General features: G+C 43.2%; 1 protein-coding gene across 1 annotated transcript in view; it reads right to left on the bottom strand.

Moving 5' to 3' along the window:
- Positions 1 to 25,424, bottom strand: part of LOC308676566 (septin-7-like) — a 213,133-nt gene that overhangs the window by 32,058 nt on the left and 155,651 nt on the right. The window contains exons 9-10 of the mRNA XM_081342443.1: positions 19,070 to 19,121; positions 16,397 to 16,522 (exon numbers count right to left, since the gene is read on the bottom strand). Of these exons, the coding sequence (XP_081198569.1) occupies positions 16,397 to 16,522; positions 19,070 to 19,121 (178 nt within the window). The remainder of the gene's footprint in view (positions 1 to 16,396; positions 16,523 to 19,069; positions 19,122 to 25,424) is intronic.

Genomic DNA, 25,424 nt, shown 5'->3' with positions numbered 1-25,424 from the left:
AATCAACAACAAGCTGACTTTTTTAACTTACTACATACAAAGGTTACCCAATTGGATTATAAATCTTTTATTTTTATGGGAGATTGGAATGGTGTCCTCGACGTACAGATGGACAAAGCTGCTTTTTTTAAGCGTGCCCCGAGTCATGCTAGACTGCCTAAATCTTTTTTTGAAATGAAGGATGATTTGGAATTGCGAGACATTTGGCGTGATACACACCTACATGAAAAGGATTATACTTTTTTTTCTGATAGACATCAATCTTTTTCTAGGATTGACTTTATATTACTGACTAATGACTTTTTTTCTAGGATCAAGAAGGTAAAGATCTGTGCAAGAACTATTTCTGACCATAGTCCAGTTTGGTTAGAGATCAACAAGGACAATAGAGATAGGCGCTCTTGGCGCGTAAATGAGAATTTGTTTAGAAATCAGAGAAATGTGGAAGAATGTAAACGGCAGATGAAGGATTTTTTTGAAATTAATATGAATAAGGATACCTCTATGGATATGGTTTGGGATGCTAGCAAGGCCTATATGAGAGGGGTGTTGATATATATGAACAATAAATACACACGTACTTTGGAAGCCAGAAGGAAAGAACTGGAGAATGAAATTAGGGAAAAAGAAAAGGCCTTAATTTTGAACCCACTGGATGTGAAGATTAAGGAGGCCATTAACCTATTAAGAGGACAATTTGATAAGTTGATGGCTGATCAAGTGGCAACTAATTTACGGTTTGCTAGGCATAATACTTTTTGCAATGCTAATAAGCCAGGTAGATGGCTAGCCTACAGGTTAAGGAAAAAGCAAAGGGCTTCTAATATAGATAAAATTGAATATAAGGGAAAGGTTGTGTTTCAACAGGATCTTATTAAGGAAGCCTTTGTGGATTTTTATTCTAAACTATATGCTAAGGAGAAGATTAATGAAACAGACATTGATGTATATTTGAAGAATGCTAGCATCCCGGTTCTTACGCAAGAACAAAAGGAGGAGATTAATCAATTGATAACAGAAGAAGAAATTCTTATAGCAATTAAGGAATTGAAGGTGGATAAAGCGCCAGGCACGGATGGTCTGACTGCGGCTTACTATAAAAATTTACAACTGGAGCTGATAAAGCCGTTAAAGGAATTGTTTCAGACAATTCAGAGGGGGGGAAGGGTGCCTCCATCTTGGAGAACTGCTTTTATTTCTTTGATTCCGAAGGAAGATCAAGATGCTACTCAAGTTAAAAACTACAGACCAATATCACTTTTAAATACAGACTACAAGATATTTGCTAAGGTGTTAGCTAATAGATTGATGAGGGTTTTGCAACAGATGATTCATGGGGATCAAACTGGGTTTATTAGTGGTAGACAAATGAAAAATAATGTGAGGCATATAGTTGATGTGGTGGAGTTTTTGGAAAGGAACAACCAGATCCCTGCGGCGCTAATCTTTCTAGATGCTGAAAAAGCTTTTGATCAACTGGATTGGCAATTTTTGATGAAAGTCTTAGATAAAATGAATTTTGGGGATAAATTTTTACAACCAATTAGGGCATTATATCAAAAACAAACTGCCCGAATAATAGTTAACAATAGTTTGACTGAAGTATGTAATATTGAAAAGGGCACAAGACAAGGGTGTCCGTTATCACCTTTACTATTTGTTTTAACATTGGAGATATTATTGATAAAAATACGGAGTTCGGAAAAAATTAAGGGTATTCAAATTAGAGATCAGGATTATAGACTGAGGGCGTTTGCAGATGATCTGGTTGTTACGGTGACTCAGCCAGAAAACTCTGTTGTGGACCTGATGGAGATAATAATGCAATATGGGAAGGTTTCTGGATTTAAGGTTAATGCACAAAAAACCAAAATTTTGGCCAAAAATATGACAGCATCGCAAAAGGCCCTTTTAGAAGGACTAACTGGATTTGAGATTGTTAAAAGGGTCAAATATTTGGGGGTGTATTTGTCACCCTCTAATACAAAGTTATATAAAAATAACTATGAAAAGTTATGGGGAAAAATTCAAAAAGAATTGGAGAGCTGGGAAAAACTGCAATTGTCTTTGTTGGGAAGAATTGCAGCAGTGAAAATGAACGTCCTGCCTAAATTTTTATTTTTGTTTCAAATGATACCGGTCCTTAAAAAAGATTCTAATTTGGAAGAATGGCAACGGGGTATCAATAAATTTGTCTGGGCAGGGAAAAGGCCACGAGTTAAACTTAAGATTATGCAGGATACTCGTGAAAGAGGTGGTCTTAAAATGCCTAATCTTAAATTATATTATGAAGCTGCTGCGTTATCAGGAATAAGTGATTGGATTAATTTGACACAAGAGAGATTATTAAATCTTGAGGGCCATGACTTGTTATTTGGCTGGCATGCATATTTGCTGTATGATAAGAAGGTAGATAATGTGTTTAAAGTGCATATTTTAAGACAGGCATTCTTGAGAGTTTGGAAGAAGTATAGACATAAGTTAGATTGCAAGATGCCGTTGTGGGCAATCCCAAAACACGCAATAGAAAACATAAATGTTGGCTTCAAATATGATGTGACTATGTATAAGGAGATTTTAAGCTTGGAAAGAAATGTCTGGTGTTTGAAGCCGTACAATCTCTTGCGAGATGAGAAGATCGTTCAAACTTGGTTTCAATATACTCAGTTACGGGCCAGGTGGAAAGAAGACCAGAAAATTGGTTTTGCAATGACCGATGAAAATCTGATAAAGCAAATTAGAAACCAGGGTCCAGCACATATCAAACGGATATATCTTGCATTGATAGAAATTGACTCAGAAACAGAACTTGTTAAAGACTGTATGATAAAATGGGCTCAGAATATTCAAGAAGTTATTACAATGGACACGTGGGAAAAGATCTGGGTGAGGAACGTAAAATTCACGCAAGCCCAAAACCTACGAGAGAACTTTTATAAAATGTTTTATAGATGGCATTTAGACCCTAAAAAGCTTGCAAGTATGTATCCGAATTATCAGCCTAAATGTTGGAGGTGTGGAGGCGAAGATGCAACGTATTTTCATATATGGTGGACCTGCAAAAAGGTTAAGGCTTTTTGGATAAAAATTTGGTGGAATATGCAGAAGATCTTTAAGCGAAGGATAAAGTTTTGTCCGCAACTGTTTTTGTTGGGCATAATTACAGAAGCTACTGTGGTGGACGTTAAGTTGATGCTGAACTTAATCACAGCAGCAAGACTTTTAATAGGTCAATATTGGAAAAAGGAGGAACTGCCGACTATAGAAGAATGGACTCTAAAAGTTTCTGGCCTGGCAGAAATGGCAAAGATTTCGGCTTACCTGAAAGATCATTCGCAAGAACGTTATATTATGGAGTGGAAAAAGTGGATTGATTATATTCAGAACAAATATGGGATTAAGAAATTTCATTTAGCATTTGAGTAAGTTTCCTTTTCTGTTTTCTTTTTTTTATATGTAATATTAATATTGCTTGTAATCATTTTATATGAGCTAGAGGGTGATAGAATTAATAGTTTATTGTTGTTAGCATATGGATGCTTATGATTGTTCTTTGTTTTTATACCCTGTATTTAGCTCTGGGAAGTCGGGGGGGGAGGGGGGAATGGGTGGGAGGGATAGGGAGGGCTAGGTAGGGGTGGGGGGAGGGGGGGTTGTTAGAGTTAAAATGTACTGTAAAACTTTTCAATAAAAAAAAGACTGAACATCGACATCTTAGGAATCAGCAAACTAAAATGGACAGGAATGGGTGAATTTAATTCAGATGACCATCAGGTATACTACTGCAGGCAAGAATCCCTCAGAAGAAATGGAGTAGCCTTCATAGTCAATAAAAGATTAGGAAAAGCAATACTGGGATACAATCCTCAAAATGACAGAATGATCTCAGTTCGAATCCAAGGCAAACCATTCAATATCACAGTAGTCCAAGTCTATGCCCCAACCACCAGTGCTGAAGAGGATGTGTTCTGTACCAGCCTGCTACCGGCCTTGCAGAAAAGGCAACCCCTTTATAAACGGCAAGAGGCTGGAATACGTCTGCCAAATTTATTACAAAAACAAACAAAACACATACCAAGATACAGGAGCTTTGAAACACTATCGGAGCGGTTGCTTTCAGCAAACCAGCCCTCCCCAAACATTCCCTTTATAAAGAGTTCAGGGCGTGGCCTCTCTTTGCCTCCTTCCGAGAAGCCCCACAGCCTTCCTCTGCTTGCTCCTACTTGACTGCCTCCTGCGTCGGGCGTCCTTGAACAGGGCCAGCTGTGGGTCATCTTCATCCACACTGTCAGGCTCACACAGCTGGGTCTCCATGGTGACCAAGTGGGAGGGGCCTGCCTGAGGGCTATCATCAGCAAGATCTTCAACACCCCCCTCCTCCTCTGAGTCGTCGTCCGACCCAACTGCCGAACCCACAGGCTGACCCTGAATCACAACAGGATGAAATTGACCGGTTCTATGAAGCCCTACAGCACCTTATAGAACTAACACCAAAAAATGATGTCTTTATCATCATGGGGGATTGGAATGCTAAAGTAGGAAGCCAAAAGATAACCAGAATAACAGGCAAGTTTGGCCTTGGAGTACAAAATGAAGCAGGGCACATGCTGATAGAATTTTGTCAAGAGAATACGATGGTCATAGCAAACACACTTTTCCAACAACCCAAGAGACGGCTCTACACATGGACATCACCAGACAGTCAACACAGAAATCAGATTGACTATATGCTCTGCAGCCAAAGATGGAGAAGCTCTATACAGTCAGTAAAAACAAGACCAGGAGCTGACTGTGGCTCAGACCATGAGCTTCTCATTGCAAAATTTAGGCTTAAACTGAAGAAAGTAGGGAAAAGCACTAGGCCACTCAGGTATGAACTAAATCATATCCCTGACGAATACACAGTAGAGGTGACAAATAGATTTAAGGAATTAGATCTGATAGACAGAGTGCCTGAAGAACTATGGACGGAGGTTCGCAACATTGTACAAGACGTAGCAACTAAAACCATCCCAAAGAAAAAGAAATGGAAGAAAGCAAAATGGCTGTCTGAGGAAGCTTTGCAAATAGCTGAGGAAAGGAGGGAAGCTAAAGGCAAGGGAGAAAAAGAAAGATACACCCAATTGAGTGCAGAATTCCAGAGAATAGCTAGAAGAGATAAGAATGCCTTCTTAAATGAACAGTGCAAAGAAATAGAAGAAAACAATAGAATAGGGAGGACCAGAGATCTCTTCAAGAAAATTGGAGAGATGAAGGGAACGTTTCATGCAAAAATGGGCATGATAAAGGACCAAAATGGCAGGGACCTAACAGAGGCAGAAGAGATTAAGAAGAGGTGGCAAAATTACACAGAAGAACTAAACAAGAACGAGCTTAACATCCCTGATAACCAGAATGAGTTGGTTACTGACCTCAAGCCAGACATCCTAGAATGTGAAGTGAAGTGGGCCTTAGGAAAGCTAAGCAACAACAAAGCTAGTGGAGGTGACAGTATTCCAGCTGAGCTATTCAAAATCTTAAAAGATGATGCAGTAAAAGTGCTACACTCAATTTGCCAGCAAATTTGGAAAACTCAACAGTGGCCACAGGATTGGAAAAGATCAGTTTACATTCCAATTCCAAAGAAAGGCAGTGCCAAAGAATGTTCAAACTATCGTACCATTGCACTCATTTCTCATGCTAGTAAAGTTATGCTTAAAATCCTACAAGCTAGACTCCAGCAGTATGTGGACCGAGAACTACCAGAAGTACAGGCAGGATTTCGAAGAGGCAGAGGAACTAGAGATCAAATTGCCAACATACGTTGGATCATGGAGAAAGCTAGAGAGTTCCAGAAAAACATCTACTTCTGCTTCATTGACTATGCTAAAGCCTTTGATTGTGTGGATCATAACAAACTGTGGCAAGTTCTTAAAGAGATGGGCGTACCAGACCATCTTATTTGTCTCTTGAGAAACCTATATGTGGGTCAAGAAGCAAGTGAGAACTGGACACGGAACCACTGATTGGTTCAAAATTGGGAAAGGAGTCTGGCAAGGCTGTATACTGTCGCCCTGCCTATTTAACTTATATGCAGAGCATATCATGAGAAAGGCAGGGTTAGAGGAATCAAAAGTTGGAATTAAGATTGCCGGAAGAAATAGCAACAACCTAAGATATGCAGATGATACCACTCTAATGGCAGAAAGTGAAGAAGAACTAAAGAGCCTCGTGTTGCGGGTGAAGAAGGAGAGTGCAAATCTTGGGTTGAAACTTAACATTAAGAAAACCAAGATCATGGCATCCGGCCCTCTCAATTCCTGGGAAATAGATGGGGAAAAAATGAAGGTAGTGACAGATTTTATTTTCCTGGGCTCCAAGATCACTGCAGATGGGGACTGTAGCCAAGAAATTAAAAGACGCTTGCTCCTGGGGAGGAAAGCCATGGCAAATCTAGACAGCCCACTAAAAAGCAGAGACATCACCCTGTCAACAAAAGTGCGTATAGTCAAGGCTATGGTCTTCCCAGTTGCAATGTATGGCAGTGAAAGCTGGACCATAAAAAAGGCTGAGCGCCAAAGAATTGAGGCCTTTGAACTATGGTTCTGGAGAAGACTCCTGCAAGTCCCTTGGACTGCAAGGCGATCAAACCGGTCAGTCCTAGAGGAGATCAACCCTGACTGCTCTTTAGAAGGCCAGATCCTGAAGCTAAAACTCAAATACTTTGGCCACCTAATGAGAAGGAAGGACTCACTGGAGAAGAGCCTAATGCTGGGAAAGATTGAGGGCAATAGAAGAAGGGGACGACAGAGAATGAGGTGGCTGGATGGAGTCACTGAAGCAGTAGGCGTGAGCTTAAATGGACTCCAGAAGATGGTAGAGGACAGGAAGGCCTGGAGGAACATTGTCCATAGGGTCGTGATGAGTCGGACATGACTTCGCAGCTAACAACAACAAATACTACTTAAAATACATGTCCTTCTTAGGCTAATGTACATTTATATCCAGAATTTGTCTCTTCTTTTTAACTATATGCAAACATATGTTTAATCTTTAAATGTTCCATTTAATAAATCCAATTATCTAATCTTTTACATCTATTCAAAACATTTTTATCCATTGAAATTTTCTCAAGATCAATTACACTTAAGTATCTAAAACATTTCCTTTATATAAACCATCCCAACATTTTTATATTCCTCATGTCAAAAAACAAAACACAAAGGAAAAAAGAAAGAAAAAATACTACAGGTGAAACTTGAAAAATTAGAATATCGTGCAAAAGTTCATTTATTTCAGTAAACATAAACATAAACATAAACATCGGCAAGACGAAAGAGATGGTGTTAGACTTCCGGAGAAAAAAGGAGGAACCTGCCCCACTTTACATCGGGGAGGACTGTGTAAAGAGAGTTTCCTCCTTTAAATTTCTGGGAGTCTACCTCTGTGAAGATCTGACCTGGAAAGTTAACACAACCCAGGTGGCTAGAAAGGCCCAACAGAGGCTTCACTTTCTTAGGATCTTGCGGAAGAACAGGGTAGAACAACAGCTAATGACCCTCTTTTACCGGTCTACCATAGAGAGCGTCCTCTCGTATGGTATTGTGGTTTGGTATGCTGGTCTGACAGCCACGGACAGGAAAGTATTACAGAGGGTAGTGAGCACAGCACAAGACATTGTGGGCTGTTCCCTGACACCACTGGATGACATCGCCAGGGCTCGTTGCCTTGGAAGAGTGAGGAAGATTCTCAGGGATCACTCACACCCTGGACGGTATCTCTTTACTCTACTACCATCCGGTAGGAGATACAGGAATATAGCCAGCCGTACCAACAGGCTGAAAAATAGCATTTATCCGTGGGCTGTTAGGCTTTTAAATGGGACATAATCTTATGCAGAATTGACTTGGGAGACCGGTGTGTGGTGTAGTTGGTTCACATGGTGTGGTAGGATGGAGGGTTTGTTGTCACTGTGTGTTGGGGGGAGAGAGCACGGGGGGAGGCTCAGTTAATCTCAATGTACACATGTTGTACTTTGACAATAAAGGTTTATTTATTTATTTATTTATTTAATGCAACTTAAAAGGGGAAACTAATATATGAGATAGACTCATTACATGCAAAGCAAGATAGTTCAAGCCGTGATTTGTCATAATTGTGATGATTATGGCTTACAGTTCATGAAAACCCCAAATCCACAATCTCAGAAAAATAGAATATTGTGAAAAGGTGCAATATTCTAGGCTCAAAGTGTCCCACTCTAATCAGCTAATTAAGCCATAACACCTGCAAAGGGTTCCTGAGCCTTTAAATGGTCTCTCAGTCTGGTTCAGTAGGAATCACAATCATGGGGAAGACTGCTGACCTGACAGTTGTGCAGAAAACCATCATTGACACCCTCCATAAGGAGGGAAAGCCTCAAAAGGTAATTGCAAAAGAAGTTGAATGTTCCCAAAGCACGTTAATAGAAAGTTATGTGGAAGGGTAAAGTGTGGAAGAAAAAGGTGCACAAGCAGCAGGGATGACCGCAGCCTGGAGAGGACTGTCAGGAAAAGGCCATTCAAAAGTGTTGGGGACTTTCACAAGGAGTGGATTGAGGCTGGAGTCAGTGCATCAAGAGCCACCACACACAGACGGATCCTGGACATGGGCTTCAAATGTCGTATTCCTCTTGACAAGCCGTTCCTGAACAACAAACAACATCACAAGCGTCTTACCTGGGCTAAAGAAAAACAGACCTGGTCTGTTGCTCAGTGGTCCAAAGTCCTCTTTTCTGATGAGAGCAACTTTTGCATCTCATTTGGAAACCAAGGACCCAGAGACTGGAGGAAGAATGGAGAGGCACACACTGCAAGATGCTTGACGTCCAGTGTGAAGTTTCCACAGTCTGTGTTGATTTGGGGAGCCATGTCATCTACTGGTGTTGGTCCACTGTGCTTCATTAAGTCCGGGGTCAACACAGCCGTCTACCAGGAGATTTTGGAGCACTTCATAAACTTCCTTCCGCAGACGAGCTTTATGGGTATGCTGACTTCATTTTCCAGCAGCACATGGCACCTGCCCACACTGCCAAAAGCACCAAAACCTGGTTCAATGACCGTGGGATTACTGTGCTTGATTGGCCAGCAAACTCGCCTGACCTGAACCCCATAGAGAATCTATGGGGTATTGCCAAGAGAAAGATGAGAGACATGAGACCGAACAATGCAAAAGAGCTGAAGGCCGCTATTGAAGCATCCTGGTCTTCCATAACACCTCAGCAGTGCCACAGGCTGATAGCTTCCATGCCACGCCGCATTGAGGCAGTAATTGCTGCAAAAGGGGCCCAAACCAAGTACTGAGTATATATGCATGCTTATACTTTTCAGAGGTCCGATATTGTTCTACGGACACTCCTTGTTTTATTGATTGCATGTAATATTCTAATTTTCTGAAATTGTGGATTTGGGGTTTTCATGAGCTGTACGCCATAATCATCACAATTATGACAAATCACGGCTTGAACTATCTTGCTTTGCATGTAATGAGTCTATCTCATATATTAGTTTCCCCTTTTAAGTTGCATTACTGAAATAAATGAACTTTTGCACGATATTCTAATTTTTCGAGTTTCACCTGTAGACAGTAAACAGCAATGGAGTTTTATGCCACAGACAAAAAGCACATTAAATGTGTAATGCTTTATCCTAAACTCATAACCACTAAAGTGAATTATAAACCTAACAACAGTTAAAGAATCTGTTAAAATCGCTGAGCAATAATTAATCAGTCTAATTAGGTAAAATGATTAAAATAAAAGAGAACTGTATGAAGAAAACTATGTTAAAACTATGTTTATGGAGATTCTCAGTCATCCACGTTATGGTTGTCCCAAAGGTGCTTTTTCATGAGGCAACTGGACTTTCTTTTTTCTCTTTGAAAAAAGTGAAACGTCTTCAAAGAGGAAAAAAAAATCCAGTTGCCTCGTGAAAAAGCACCTTTGGGAAATGTTAAAACTATATTAACTAATCCAGATAATGTAATGTTTCTGTGCTAAATAAACTTAAGAGGATATTTTCTCAATTATTTTTCAGTCTATACAGAATTAAACTAATTACTGACAGTGTTGGGCACACAGAATATCTTCATTTGTAATCAGTATTGAAGATAAATTCCCCAATTAATCTAGTAAATAATTTAAAAAAAAACTCCCAGTGAAGCTACACTTGCAAGTACAGTATATAAAGAAACGGTATTTTTAAAAAGTTTATTTGATAGTTTCATTTTCAACTAAGTAGTTTTAGGCGGCTTTGTTGTGGATTTTGGGGAGGACAAGCAACAAAATGTAGTTCTGGCATAGTAGAGAACAATGCACCTGGACAAGGATTAAATTCTTTAATCTGTTTTAATGGTTTGGGGAAATAGTTTCTGTAGAAAATGCTCTGAAAGGGCTCTTGTCTACCTTTTTTACATTTTCAACTCCCAAATATCTAAAAATCAGTTATCACAGTAACTGTTCCTGTCACCTCTGCCTGGCTTGGCCTCACAGGTATCCTGCTATCAAAAGAAGAAGGGGAGGAGGGAGAAGGATCAAAGGGGGAAGGATGAAAGGGCAATAAAGCTTTGTGTGTAAGTGATAGGAAATTGGGAGGGGGGGAATGACAGGTGATAAGGACCAGGGCAGCCAGATCCTGATTGTACCAGCACCCCACAGGCAGGCATCCTGAGAAATATGCAGATTACCCCCAAACATCTCAGAGATCTCAAAACATCTTGGCGAGCTCCGTTGGTTGGAAACAGACTGGTCATGGGGGGAGGGGTGGGCCGGGGCAAGCCTACACCTTATTTTGTAACTAGTGAGCATGGTAAATTTCAGAGCTGGCTTGACTTTACTGCAACCAACATCCTTAGTGAAAGAACCCTTTGCTTTAACCAAATGGAGTTGAAGGCTTTTCTTTCCTAAGGGCACATGGGGGGTGACAGAGTACACCCAGGAATTTCGTGACCTGGCCTGCCAACTGACCTACTGGCCAGAAGACATCTTGATTAGATGCTTCTGAGACGAGCTAAGTGACGAGGTCTACAACATCTGCATTTCCAGTGGCGCCCCCCCACCTCCATGGCTGGTATGTCCTAGCAAAGGAAGTAGAAATCAACCTGGCTTGATCCAAATACTGGCTGAACTGTGGATGGTGAAGATCCTCCCCTGAAAATAAAGAGGCCCCCAAACCGGCACCCTGTGAATAGAGTCCATGCTAACAATCCACTGGCTCCTTCAGGTGTGGGAAGGAGCGGCACTGAGCTGCCGACTGCTGAGCTGCATGCCGACCCCAGAAGGCAATTCAGGGTCCTGCTAAAAAACAGCAAAACCACAACAGCAAGTCCATGAAACCACCCCAAAGGGTGTAGAAGTCATAGATTTCAACCCACCTCCCAAAGAGGTTGGGAGAACTCTGACTGACCCGGTGGGCAGCCTGGTGGAAAGCGACTCAGACTACGATGATGATCCCTTGGTAAGTTGCCCGGTCAACCCAGTGACCATCCCCACAGAACTGGTGGTTCAATCCTCAGGGCAAAAAAGGAGCCTAGTAGCCGTACTGGATTTGGGGTGCACCAGATGCCTTGTCAACCCTGCCCTGGTCAGGAAACTGGATGTGAGACTCAAACAGCTTAAAGTGCCCATAGCTTTTTGCCAGCTGGATGATTCAGTGCCCGGGGGGAGGGCAGTGACATTTGTAACTGAACCAATAGAGATGAGGATGGGGGCACACATGGAGACCCTGAGCTTCATTGCAGCCCCTGGAATGGAAAAGCCCCTTGTGTTAGGACTGTCTTGACTCCAGAAATGGAAGCCCTGTGTGAACTGGAGTAGGGGGCTAAAAATCCAGCTTGCCGGCTGTGATGGGGGAGGGGGAAAAGGCCGTCAAAAACCTACCCTGAAGCTGCAGCAGGCAAAAACAAAAAGGGAGGTGGGAGTAGCCGCCAAACTGCCAAAGATCGGCCCCGGGGTGACCTTCGGATCCCCAAGGAGTAGTGGGACATCTTCAGTGAGAAGGGGTCAGATGCACTCCCACCAACCCAAACCCAGCCAGCCACTTAAATGGACTATGGAATGCCAGGCTGCATTTGAAAAGCTTAAGTGCTTATTTGCAGCGGAGCTGGTGCTGAAACACCCAGACCCCAATGCCCCCTTCGTCATTCAGGCTGATGCCAGTGATGTTGCAGTGGACTCACTGTTTCTGTAGGAAAATGAGCAAGGGGTCCTGCAGCCATGTACCTACACTTCTAAAAAGCTAAATGAGACAAAGCAGAGATGGGCAGTCTGGGAGAAGGAAGCCTATGGACTGCACTGGGTGCTCCTAACTTGGAGGCATTTTCTAGAAGGAGGGAAAACCCTATTTGAAGTATCGACTGACCATAAAAATTTAGAAGCCTTAACCACCACCACCCCAGAGACTATCCCCCAAATCCCATTTGAAGTATGGACTGACCATAAAAATTTAGAAGTCTTAACCACCACCATCCCAGAGACTATTGCCCAAACAAGCTTGGTGGACCCAGTATTTTAACTGATTCAACTTCACGTTAAGGTACCTCCCAGGGGGGAGGAACTTTCTAGCAGATGCTTTATCCAGGCTGCCGCAATACTGTAGTTCAAAGCCGGAGGTAATTAAACCAGTCATCCCCTCCAGGCAACTGGCGGCCCCAGTCACCACCCAGGCACAAGCCAAAATGAAAACCCAACTAGCTGATGATTTAAAGGATACCCTAAAGGCAGCTTTGGAGGATGAGAGCTTCCAAATGCACAAGGGAGAATGTACAATGCAAGATGGTCTAGCTTGGGTGGGAGCTAAACTGTATGTCCCACAAAGCAAACGATTAATGGTTCTACAAAAAAGCTATGATTCATTTTCTTTATCATATTTTTCTGGTATTATACCTAATAGAAATAGTTTGGGTTTAAAATCTACATGTTTTCTTAACATTTTTTCTAACCAAATATGTATTTTTGCCCAAATTTTTTTTGCTTTAGGGCACGTCCACCGAAGATGATAGTATGTGCCTGGTTTTTGCTTATACTTCCAGCAGTTAGTAGACGTTTTTAAACATTTTTGCTAATCTCGCAGGTGGTAAATGCCATCTATAAAACATTTTATATAAATTTTCTTTATAGGCAGTTGCCATTGTCATTTATAGTTTCTTTCTTAAAGATTTTGCCATTTTTCTAATTCTATATTGTCCCTGAAATTTTTTGCCCATGTTATCATTGTTTCTTTCACTTGTTCATCTTCCATTTTTAAATTTAATAGGAAATTATACAGTTTCTTAATCAACTTTTTGTCTGATGTGAATAATACCTGATCAAACATTGTCTGGTCTTTATAAAAAGCATGTATTTTAGCATCTTTCTCATATCTCATTTGTATTTGCAATTGAGGCCACCATGATAAATCAATACCCTGATCTTCCCACTCTTGTTTAGATTTTAATTTCCTTTCTGTATTCAAAATATCTTTGTAGGTTACAATTTTCTCAAAGTTAATTAAGTTTGGGTGAACAAAAGCTTCCATTGCTGAAAGCCATCCTGGTATTTTCATGTAGATTTTAGCTTTTGTCTTTTCCCATACTAAAAATAATGCATTTCTTATATAGCGATTTTGGAAATGTCTGTGGATTTTATTCTTTCCATACCATAGAAAAGTGTGCCATCCAAGTTGTAAATCATGTCCTTCTAAATATAATAATCTTTTATGTTTAAGGGTTATCCATTCTTTTAGCCATGTTAAAGCACATGCTTGGTAGTATAAGACCCAATCTGGTAGTCCAAATCCTCCATTTTCTTTAGATTCTTGTAACATTTTCAATCTAATTCTGGCTTTCTTCCCTTGCCAAATAAATTTCAAAATCAGTGTATTTAAATTGTCGATTTTTTTCTCTAATTTTATGGGTACTGTTTGAAATAGGAAAAGTAATTTTGGTAAGATATTCATTTTCACGGTAGCTAGTCTTCCTTACATTGATAATTGTAAATTTTTCCATTTTTCCCAAATCCAGTTTTATTTGGTTTAATAGTTTTGTATAATTGTCTTCTTTTATTGTTGCACATCTTGCTCTTAAGTATATTCCCAAATATTTAACTTTCTTAACCATCTGGAAATCTATTTTTCCTGACTGTTGAATTTTTGGTTTTTCTGTAAGATTCTTAACTATGACTTTAGTTTTTTCTCTGTTTCTCTTCAGTCCTGCTATTTCTCCGAACTCTTCTATCCTTTTCAATAATTTACAGGTGAAACTAGAAAAATTAGAATATCATGCAAAAGTTCATTTATTTCAGTAATGCAACTTAAAAGGGGAAACTAATATATGAGATAGACTCATTAAATGCAAAGCAAGATAGTTCAAGCCGTGATTTGTCATAATTGTGATGATTATGGCGTACAGCTCATGAAAACCCCAAATCCACAATCTCAGAAAATTAGAATATTACATGCAATCAATAAAACAAGGAGTGTCCGTAGAACAATATCGGACCTCTGAAAAGTATAAGCATGCATATGTACTCAGTACTTGGTTTGGGCCCCTTTTGCAGCAATTACTGCCTCAATGCGGCGTGGCATGGAAGCTATCAGCCTGTGGCACTGCTGAGGTGTTATGGAAGACCAGGATGCTTCAACAGCAGCCTTCAGCTCTTCTGCATTGTTTGGTCTCATGTCTCTCATCTTTCTCTTGGCAATGCCCCATAGATTCTCTATGGGGTTCAGGTCAGGCGAGTTTGCTGGCCAATCAAGCACAGTAATCCCACGGTCATTGAACCAGCTTTTGGTGCTTTTGGCAGTGTGGGCAGGTGCCAAGTCCTGCTGGAAAATGAAGTCAGCATCCCCATAAAGCTCGTCTGCGGAAGGAAGCATGAAGTGCTCCAAAATCTCCTGGTAGACGGCTGCGTTGACCCTGGACTTAATGAAGCACAGTGCACCAACACCAGCAGATGACATGGCTCCCCAAATCAACACAGACTGTGGAAACTTCACACTGGACTTCAAGCATCTTGCAGTGTGTGCCTCTCCATTCTTCCTCCAGACTCTGGGTCCTTGGTTTCCAAATGAGATGCAAAAGTTGCTCTCATCAGAAAAGAGGACTTTGGACCACTGAGCAACAGACCAGGTCTGTTTTTCTTTAGCCCAGGTAAGACGCTTCTGACTTTGTTTGTTGTTCAGGAGCGGCTTGACAAGAGGAATATGACATTTGAAGCCCATGTCCAGGATCCGTCTGTGTGTGGTGTCTCTTGATGCACTGACTCCAGCCTCAGTCCACTCCTTGTGAAAGTCCCCAACACTTTTGAATGGTCTTTTCCTGACAATCCTCTCCAGGCTGCGGTCATCCCTGCTGCTTGTGCACCTTTTTCTTCCACACTTTTCCCTTCCACATAACTTTCTATTAACGTGCTTTGATACAGCACTTTGGGAACATTCAACTTCTTTTGCAATTACCTTTTGAGGCTTTCCCTCCTTATGGAGGGTGTCAATGATGGTTTTCTGCACAACTGTCAGGTCAGCAGTCTTCCCCATGATTGTGATTCCTACTGAACCAGACTGAGAGACCATTTAAAGGCTCAGGAACCCTTTGCAGGTGTTATGGCTTAATTAGCTGATTAGAGTGGGACACTTTAAGCCTAGAATATTGCACCTTTTCACAATATTCTAATTTTCTGAGATTGTGGATTTGGGGTTTTCATGAGCTGTAAGCCATAATCATCACAATTATGACAAATCACGGCTTGAACTATCTTGCTTTGCATGTAATGAGTCTATCTCATATATTAGTTTCCCCTTTTAAGTTGCATTACTGAAATAAATGAACTTTTGCATGATATTGTAATTTTTTGAGTTTCACCTGTAAATACCAGACATAAATTATGAAATGCTGCGGTAAAGTTTTTGAGAACATTGGACTGAAATCTGAAGCACATACAAAAACAAAGTATGCATAGCACAAGTTTAAATAATTTCAAATAGTTCATCAGTATATTTTTGTATAACCTGTTAGCAGCACCACAGAAATGTTTTTATCGTTTAAAAACAGATCAAGCTACTATGCAATGCATGTACATATCTGAGAATACGTTTGGCCAAAATCAACACAACATGCAGACTGCATTCTATGGAAGAGTGTTTGGGTGAGATAAGGTCTGTTTAGTTTAGTATCCTGTTCCTCACCCTGTCCAATCAATGATGAGAAGCCCACATCTAAACAACAGCAATGTGTTCCTACTGTACTGCTACCATTTATATTTTAAGATAGGATAATTTGGAAGACAGCAGGATTATATTGTTGTTTTATGAGTCTTAAAAAAATTAACAGGATGGCAGAATATTTACCCACAAACAGTTCTCCAGGACCAGGCAGAACAAGCTATAGTTCCATCTAAATCACGACTTACTTTGTTAACTGCCCTTTATTTTTGTTGTTGTCAATTCCATTGTATGTTACAGCTGCCAATTTTCTGCTTCTGTAATTCTCATAATGGACATTATTAGTGACATCTTTCAGGTCTTGCATGTGAGTTCTAGGGAAAGACACCAAAAACCTGTCAGCAACATATTTCCTGCATAGTAGCATATAAATACCTTATATAAGCAATAGTGTTAATTTTTGCTTTCAAAGAGTGTTTGAAATGGTTTTCAAAAGTTTGTTTGAAAACTGAAATATTATGGTTAATGCAAATTGGTTCAGGGCTGGAAAATTTTACATTTGTACCCCCAGTGAGCAGAATACAATATTATTCTGTGATGCATTTATTATTATTATTATTATTATTATTATTATTATTATTATTATTATTATTATTATTATTATTATTATTATTATTATTATTATTTATATACCGCCCCTCTCCCGAAGGACTCGGGGCGGTGTACAGGGCAATTAAAACACTATATACAACACATAATATACAAAAATTAAAATAAATTAAACCAAGTAGCCCTAAACAATAAAACACGTTCTAAAATTAAAATTTAAAATTTAAGATCTAAAATCCCAATCCCTCAGTCCAGGCCGGTAAGTTCAAATAGCCAAGTCTTCAGGTTGCGGCGAAAAGAGCGAAGGTCGGGAGCCATCCGGAGCTCAACAGGGAGCTGATTCCAGAGGGCAGGCGCGCCCACAGAGAATGCTCTCCCCCTGGGGGCCGCCAGTCGACATTCCCTGACCGACGGCACCCTGAGGAGGCCCTCTCTGTGGGAGCGCACAGGACGATGGGAACTTAACGCCGGCAAAAGGTACTCCCGTAAATAATCCGGGCCCATGCCATTTAGGGCTTTATAGGTCATCACCAGCACCTTGAATCTCACCCGGAAGACAACTGGAAGCCAATGCAGCTCGCAAAGCAGAGGTGTTACATGGGAGTATTGGGAGACCTCCATCACAACTCGCGTGGCCGCATTCTGCACCAGCTGGAGCCTCCGAACCTGGGCAAAAGCCCCCCTGGTCACAGCTCCTATATGGTCTTCTAAACTGAGCTGTGAGTCAAGGAGGACACCCAAGTTGCGAGCTCTATCTATGGTGGGTAACACCTCACCCCCTATAGATAAAGATGGAATAGAGTGGACAACCCGAGATGCCGGTATGCACAGCCACTCGGTCTTGTCCGGATTTAGTCGAAGCCTGTTCCTCCCCATCCAGACCCTCACCGCCTCCAGGCAACGGGACATCACGGCGAGGGCATCACCGGGTTGATCTGGGGTGGAAATAAAAAGCTGGGTATCATCAGCGTACTGATGATACCCCACCCCCAAACCACAAATGATCTCACCCAGCGGCTTCATATAGATGTTGAACAGAAGGGGTGAGAGGACCGACCCCTGAGGGACTCCACAAACGAGAGGCCTCGAGGCCGACCTCTGCCCCCCTGCCAACACCGACTGTGAACGACCCAGGAGGTAGGAGAACCACTGTAAAACAGTGCCACCCACTCCCAACCCCGAGGCGCCGCAGTAGGATACCATGGTCGATGGTATCAAAAGCCGCTGAGAGGTCTAATAGGACTAGGACAGAGGAGCAACCCCTGTCCCGAGCCCGCCAGAGATCATTCACCAGTGCGACCAATGCCATCTCTGTGCTGTACCCGGGCCTAAAGCCCAATTGGTAGGGGTCCAGATAATCCGTTTCCTCCAGGAACAGAGGAAGCTGATGTGCCACCACACTCTCAACAACCTTCGCTAAAAAGCGAAGGTTGGAGACCGGACGATAGTTGTTCAAAATGGCCGGGTCCAGGGCAGGCTTCTTGAGGAGGAGCCTCACCACCGCCTCCTTCAAGGCGGCAGGGAAGCTACCCTCTCTCAGAGAAGCAGTTATTACCGCCTGGAGCCAGCCTCGTGTCCCCTCCCGAGCTGCATAAACCAGCCAGGAGGGGCACGGGTCCAATAAACACATGGTGGAACTCAGCCTCCCCATGATCCTGTCCACTTCTTCTGGAGTCACAGGATCAAATTCTTCCCAAGTAATGTTCCCAAGACCGCTCGATTCCCCATCGTCAGACTCTGCCCAGTCGGAGTCCAGACCGGCCCGAATCTGAGCGATTTTATACGCCAGATATTGACTAAACTCCTCGGCACGACCCTGCAGGGGCTCCTCCCTCATCTCCTGATTCAGGAGGGAGCGAGTCACCCCAAACAGGGCGGCCGGGCAATTATCTGCGGACGCGATGAGGGCAGCGAAGTAATTAGACTTCGCTGCCTCCATCGCTGCGAGATAAGACCTCGTGAAGATTCTTAACCACAATCGATCATACTCAGACCGGCTGGACCTCCAACAGCTCTCTAGGCTCCGTCTCCGTCTCATTTAACATTGATTTCATTTCAAATTATAGCCACCAAACTATTTCCCAAATTTACTATATGAAATGGGCAAATAAACTCTGTTTTCACATGATATGTCAAGTTTTTCTTCTCTTCTTCTCTTTTTGTATTTGTGCCATCACACGACACCCTCCACTGAAAATAATGTCAAGCCCTCTTTTACTCCAAGTTCCTTTTATTGCAAAATATAGGAAAGGTCCAATATATGGAACTTGAAAATGTATTGCCAACATTAAAATTATAAACTACTTGCTTACCTTATCAACATGTTCCTTAGAATTGTGAAGTCACAGTGTTCACCATTTTCAACTGCAGGAGAAAAATGCTCTGTTTTAATGGACTTCAATCGATACCAGATGGCCAAGCATGGAAATTAATCCCTGTATTTACAAGTACTCATTAACTAACAACTGGTCGGTCATTTAATGACCACTTGAAGTTACAAGGAAAAGCTGCTTTGTGGCCTGTAAAGCACTTCCAACCATTGTAAAATGACGCTAGTGCCCCTGGAGTCACATGACTACATTTCATGTGCTTGGCAACCGGCTTGCATTTATGAGCAGTTGCAGCATCCTGCAGTCATGTGGCCATGATTTTCAACCTTTTTTGCAGTTTCTGGCAAAAAACCCCACCCATTTGGAAGTGCCATAAAAAGGGTTGAAAAATCAGTTCGTTATTTGGGTGCCTCAATGTACAACTGCAACGACTCACAACTGAAATTTCGGTCCAAATTGTGATTGTAAATTGAGGACTACCTGTAGTAAAATTTCCCTCGACTCTTGGTAGCTCCAAGGACACACCTATGTTATTTTTGTTGCAGCAGTATTGAAGTTATTTGCCACTGCCTTCTTCCAGGATGTTTTTACAACTTCCCTCTCTAGCATATAGTCTGTGTTCTCCTGTGGACTTCCTATTCAAGTATTAACCAGGCCCAACTCTTTTGAGGTCAATAATATCAACTAAATAGTTGTGGACACTAAGTTGATGTTGAATTTAATTACGGCAGCAAGACTTTTGATAGGTCAGTACTGGAAGAAAGAGGAACTGCCGACCATAGAAGAGTGGACTTTAAAGGTTTCCGACCTGGCTGAGATGGCGAAGATTTCGGCCTATTTGAAAGATCACTCGCAAGAACGCTATATTATGGAATGGAGAAAATGGATTGAGTTTATCCAGAACAAGTATAGGGTTAAGAAGTTTCATGTAGCATTTGAATAAGTCTTCTTTCTTTTCTTCTTTTTCTATTTTTGTTTTTCTATATATATTTAATATATATATATATTATCCTATATAAGCTAGAGAGTGATGGATTTTAGAGTTTATGGATGTTAGTATATGGTTGTTTATGATTGTTTTTTTTATATACCTTGTATTTAGCTCTGGGAAGTCGGGGGGGAGGGGGGGAGGGGGGAGAGGTAGGGGGGAGGGAGAAGGGAGGGGGAGGGGGGATTTTTAAAGGAAAAATTGTATGTTAAAACTTTTTAATAAAAAAATAATAATATCAACTAAATGCTGCTACCAGCAAAAGTAGAAACAAGCTTAATAAATTTTATGCTGCATTATTAAGAAGTCATTATAATTATCCAGATTTACAAATAAAGAAATAGACAAACAGCAAGAAAACAAACATGCAACTTGGCTGCAGTTTAAGAAAAGTGTAATAGGATTGTGCTGCACTTCCGATTCAACAATAAAAAGATGCTTTGGAGTGTGCAGGAATTCACATGTAGCAACTCCTGTCTAGGATTAATGTGTTTTCCTAGCTTGTGTTGGGAAAAGATGCATCTGTTTTTGCAGAAAGGTGCCATGTGTGTTCCTCCTGTCTTGAAGCAGTTTCTTGCCTACAAATACAGAGAGCTTCAGAGCTTTCTGATATAAGGAAAAAGGCCTGAAACAAGCCGTTGCATCACAGAGAATTTCTCTTCAAAATGCAGGTTATCTCCATTTGTCTCTTCTGGGAGATGGGCAAAATTTAAGATTTTTTTTCCACAGAAAAGTATGCACACTCTGATATTCTGCCTAACACATATACTTGCAGATAAGGCCATCTATAAACTGACCCTCAAAATTTTAACGAAAATATCCTGAAAAATGTGCCACCTGCAGATAAGCCAACCCTCAAAAATTTCATGTATTTTAATTTTCACAATTGGCTTATCTTATAATTTCATTAAGGCTTTACACACTGTGTGCACAATTATTAGGCAAGTGAGTATTTTGACCATACTTTTTATGCATATTTTCCACCTCTAAGCTGGATAAACTTGAATGCTTAGTAGATATAAGTATATCAGGTGATGTGTATTTGTGTAATGAGGGAGGATGTGGTCTAAGGAGATCAACACCCTATATCAAGGTGTGCATAATCATTAGGCAGCTTCTTTTCCTCAGGCAAAATGGACCAAAAAAGAGATTTAACTGACTCTGAAAAGTCAAACATTGTAAAAAGTCTTTCAGAGGGATGCAGCACTCTTGAAATTGCTAAGATATTGGGGTGTGATCACAGAACCATCAAATGTTTTGTTGCAAATAGTCAACAGGGTCGCAAGAAATGTGTTGAGAAAAAAAGCTGCACATTAACTGCCAAAAATTTGAGAAGAATCAAATATGAAGCTACCAGGAATGCATTATCCTCCAGTGCTGTCATATTGCAGAACTGCAACCTATCTGGAATGCCCAGAAGTATAAGGAGTTCAGTGCTCAGAGACATGGCCAAGGTAAGGAAGGCTGAAACCCAATCACCACTGAACAAGACACGTAAGTTGAAATGGAAAGAGTGGGTCAAGAAATATCTAAAGACAGATTTTTCAAAGGTTTTATGGACTGATGAGATGAGAGTGACCCTTGATGGACCAGATGGATGGGTCCGTGGCTGGATCAGTAACAGGCACAGAGCTCCACTTTGATTCAGACACCAGCAAGGTGGAGGTGGGATACTGTTGTGGTGATTCAGGGTCAGCCTGTGGGTTCGGCAGTTGGGTCGGACGACTCAGAGGAGGAGGAGGGGGGTGTTGAAGAGCTTGCTGAGGGGATTGGACAGCTTGATGAGAGCCCCCAGCAAGGCCCCTCTCATCTGGTCACGATGCAGACCCAGCTGTGTGAGCCTGACAGCGTGGATGAAGATGACCCACAGCTGGCCCTGTTCAAGGACGCCCGACGCAGGAGGCAGTCAATCAGGAGTAAACAGAGGAAGGCAATGGGGCACCTCGGAAGGAGGCAGAGAGAAGCCACGCCCTGAACTGTATAAAAGGGGAATGCGTGGGAGGGCTGGTTTGCTGAAGGCAACCGCTTGAATAGCTCCTGTTTCATGGTTCGTGTCTTGTTTTGCTCTGTTTTATGTTAATAAATTTGGCAGGCTAAGTTCCAGCCTCTTGCCGTTTGTAAAGGGGTTGTCCCTGCCTTTTCTGCAGGGCCGGTAGCAGGCTGGTGCAGAACAATTATCCTGACAAAATGCAAAACAACTTTTTTTTTTCAAAATTTGATTTATTAGACCAATTATTTTTTGGAGACAAGATGATAAGGTGATTTCACTTGCAAGGTATTGAGAGGTAATTCTATGTCCTGACTGCAGGAGGCAGTCAGTCAGGAGTAAACAGAGGAAGGCAATGGGGCACCTCGGAAGGAGGCACAGAGAAGCCATGCCCTGAACTGTATTTAAGGGGAATGTGTGGGAGGGCTGGTTTGCTGAAGGCAACCGCTTGGATTGTTCCTGCTTCTTAGCTCGTGTTTTATGGTTGGTGGCTTGTCTTACTCTGTTTTATGTGAATAAATTTGGCAGGCGTAATTCCAGCCTCTTGCCGTTTCTAAAGGGGTTGTCCCTGCCTTTTCTGCAGGGCCGGTAGCAGGCTGGTACAGAACAGTTTGCCTTCAGCCTCCCACCCCTTACTAATATTATGGAGCAGCTACGTGCTGAGAATGCCCAGCTCACCCAGCAACTCACTTTGCTGGCAGCTCAGGTGGCTCAACTGCAAGCTCAGGTTCATGCTGCACCCCCACCATCACCCCCACCCAGGAGAAAATGCCAAGTTGCAATGCCAGATAAATTTACTGGCAATCCAGAACTGTTTCCTGCTTTCCTGGGACAATGCCAGCTCTTTATCAGTGTGAGAGCAGCTGATTTCCCCACTGACCGGGATAAGGTGGGGTTTGTGTTAAGCCTTCTTTCGGGTGATGCAGCTCGCTGGGGCACGCCTCTGACGGCTCAACCTAGCCCATTGTTGGACAACTTTGTGGGGTTTTGTGATCATATGCGTCTGATGTATGAGGACCCTATTAAGACGCAGACTGCTACTCGACGCCTGAAAGCTCTGAGGCAGGGTCAACGCCCCCTACAGGGCTATATCAGCGATTTTCGGCTGCTTAGCCAGGATTCTGCCTGGAATGAGGCTGCGCTTGTGGATGCCTTCCAGGATGGATTGTCGGAGATGTTGGATGAGCTGGCCCGTGTGGATATTCCCTCAGACCTGAATGGGCTGATCCATCTCTGCCTGCGGATCGATGCTCAGTTGCAGCAGCGAAGGAGTCGCCGTGCCACCACACAGACCCCTGCCGCCCCTGTTGTGCGTGAGCCCCCAGTTCAAAGGGAGGAGCCAATGGAGCTGGGTGCCGCCAGGTCTCGTCTATCGGTGACTGAAATGAACAGACGACGATCGGGGGGGTTGTGTTTGTACTGTGGGGACCCTGGGCATTTGGCTGCTTTTTGCCCAAAGAAGCGACAGCGGGCATCAGTGACCGAGTCTGCCCCGAGAAAGTCCCCTACTTTTCTGTCGGGAAACGCCCCGAGCCCGATCTAGACGGTGTGATAGATCGGGCGTCCCACAACAACACTGAGCGACGTCTTTCCGATGCTGCCTGTGGACCTCCACGGCATCTGATTTTGGAGGCACGTCTGATCCTTCCTGGCAAGCCAGAGGGGATTCCAGTCCATGCCTTAATTGACTCTGGGGCCACCACAAATTTTATGGACTCAGCATTTGTGGCCAAATGGCTGTTCCCCAGTGCCCGGTGGATCCGCCCATGTTAGTGGAGACTATCGATGGTCGAGTGCTCCTGTCTGGGCCAATTACGGCCGCCACGCAACCATTATGTATGGCCATCAGTTCCCATGTGGAGGCCATCCAGTTCTATATCACCTCAGATCTGCACTTCCCCGTGGTCTTGGGACTGGCGTGGCTCCGGGCGCATGACCCACAGATCTATTGGTCACAGAACTTGGTCACCTTCCCAAGCTTGCAGTGCATGGACCACTCCCACCATATCTGTGCCGGCCAGGTGGAGGGTTCCCCAGGGGTTTCCTTGCCTCCCGAACTGTCCGACTGCTGATGTGTTCAGCGAGACAGAGGCGGATCAATTACCCCCGCACAGGCCCTATGACTGCCCCATTGATTTAGTCCCTGATGCGCCTCTCCCAGTGGGGCGTTTCTACTCCATGTCGGACCCCGAGTTGGCTGCATTGCGGGACTTTCTGGAGAAGAATTTGGCTCGCGGTTTCATCCGGCCCTCGTCCTCGCCAGTGTCTGCACCCGTGCTCTTCATCAAAAAGAAGTCGGGCGAATTGCGGCTTTGCTGCGATTATAGGAAACTCAACACCATCACGGTGCGCAATCGTTACCCGCTGCCCGTCATCCCCGAACTCTTGGACCGACTCCGGGAGGCTAAGATCTTCACGAAACTGGACCTGCGTGGAGCTTACAACCTCGTCAGGGTTTGGCCGGGTGATGAGTGGAAGACGGCGTTTGGTACTCGCTATGGACATTTTGAGTACACGGTGTTGCCGTTTGGCCTGACCAACGCCCCCGCTGTGTTTCAGCATTTCATGAACGACATTTTCCGGGATTTGTTGGATCAGTTTGTCGTGATCTACTTGGACGACATCCTGATCTACTCCCCGTCGCGTGAGGTGCACCATCAGCATCTCCATCAGGTCCTGCAGCGACTCCGAGAACATCGGCTGTTTGCCAAGTTGGAGAAGTGCCAGTTCTACCGGGTGACCATCGATTTCCTGGGTCACCGCATTTCTCCTGAGGGCATCGCCATGGAGCTGAGTAAGGTTGAGTCTTTGCAGAGTTGGCAACCCCCGCGTCGCGTGAAGGATGTTCAGCGACTTCTTGGGTTCGCCAACTATTACCGAACTTTCATCCCTGGGTTTGCTGCCTTGACAGCCCCCCTCACCTGGCTCCTGCAGAAGAAGACTCGGTTCCAGTGGAACGCTCCAGAACAACAGGCTTTCCAGACTTTGAAGAAAGCCTTCATGAAGGAGCCCATCTTGAAGCATCCTGACCCGCAACGGCCGTTTGTTGTGGAGGTGGACGCCTCCGACATTGCCATTGGGGCGATGTTACTCCAGGCAACGACGCCCAGCGGTACCCTCTTCCCTTGCGCGTACCATTCACGAAAACTGAACCCTTCGGAGCGCAATTATACAATCTGGGAGAAGGAGCTGCTGGCCATCAAAGCGGCGTTCGAGGCCTGGAGGCATCATCTGGAGGGCGCGCGGCATCAAATCGAGGTCCGGACGGACCATAAGAATTTGGAAAGCCTGCAGACTGCTCAGAATTTGAACCAACGCCAGATCCGGTGGTCTCTTTTCTTTGCGAGGTTTGACTTCCGGGT

Source organism: Vipera berus (assembly GCF_964194415.1).
Source record: "Vipera berus genome assembly, chromosome: W".
Classification (NCBI taxonomy): domain Eukaryota; kingdom Metazoa; phylum Chordata; class Lepidosauria; order Squamata; family Viperidae; genus Vipera; species Vipera berus.
This window is presented reverse-complemented; position numbering and strand designations above follow the sequence as displayed.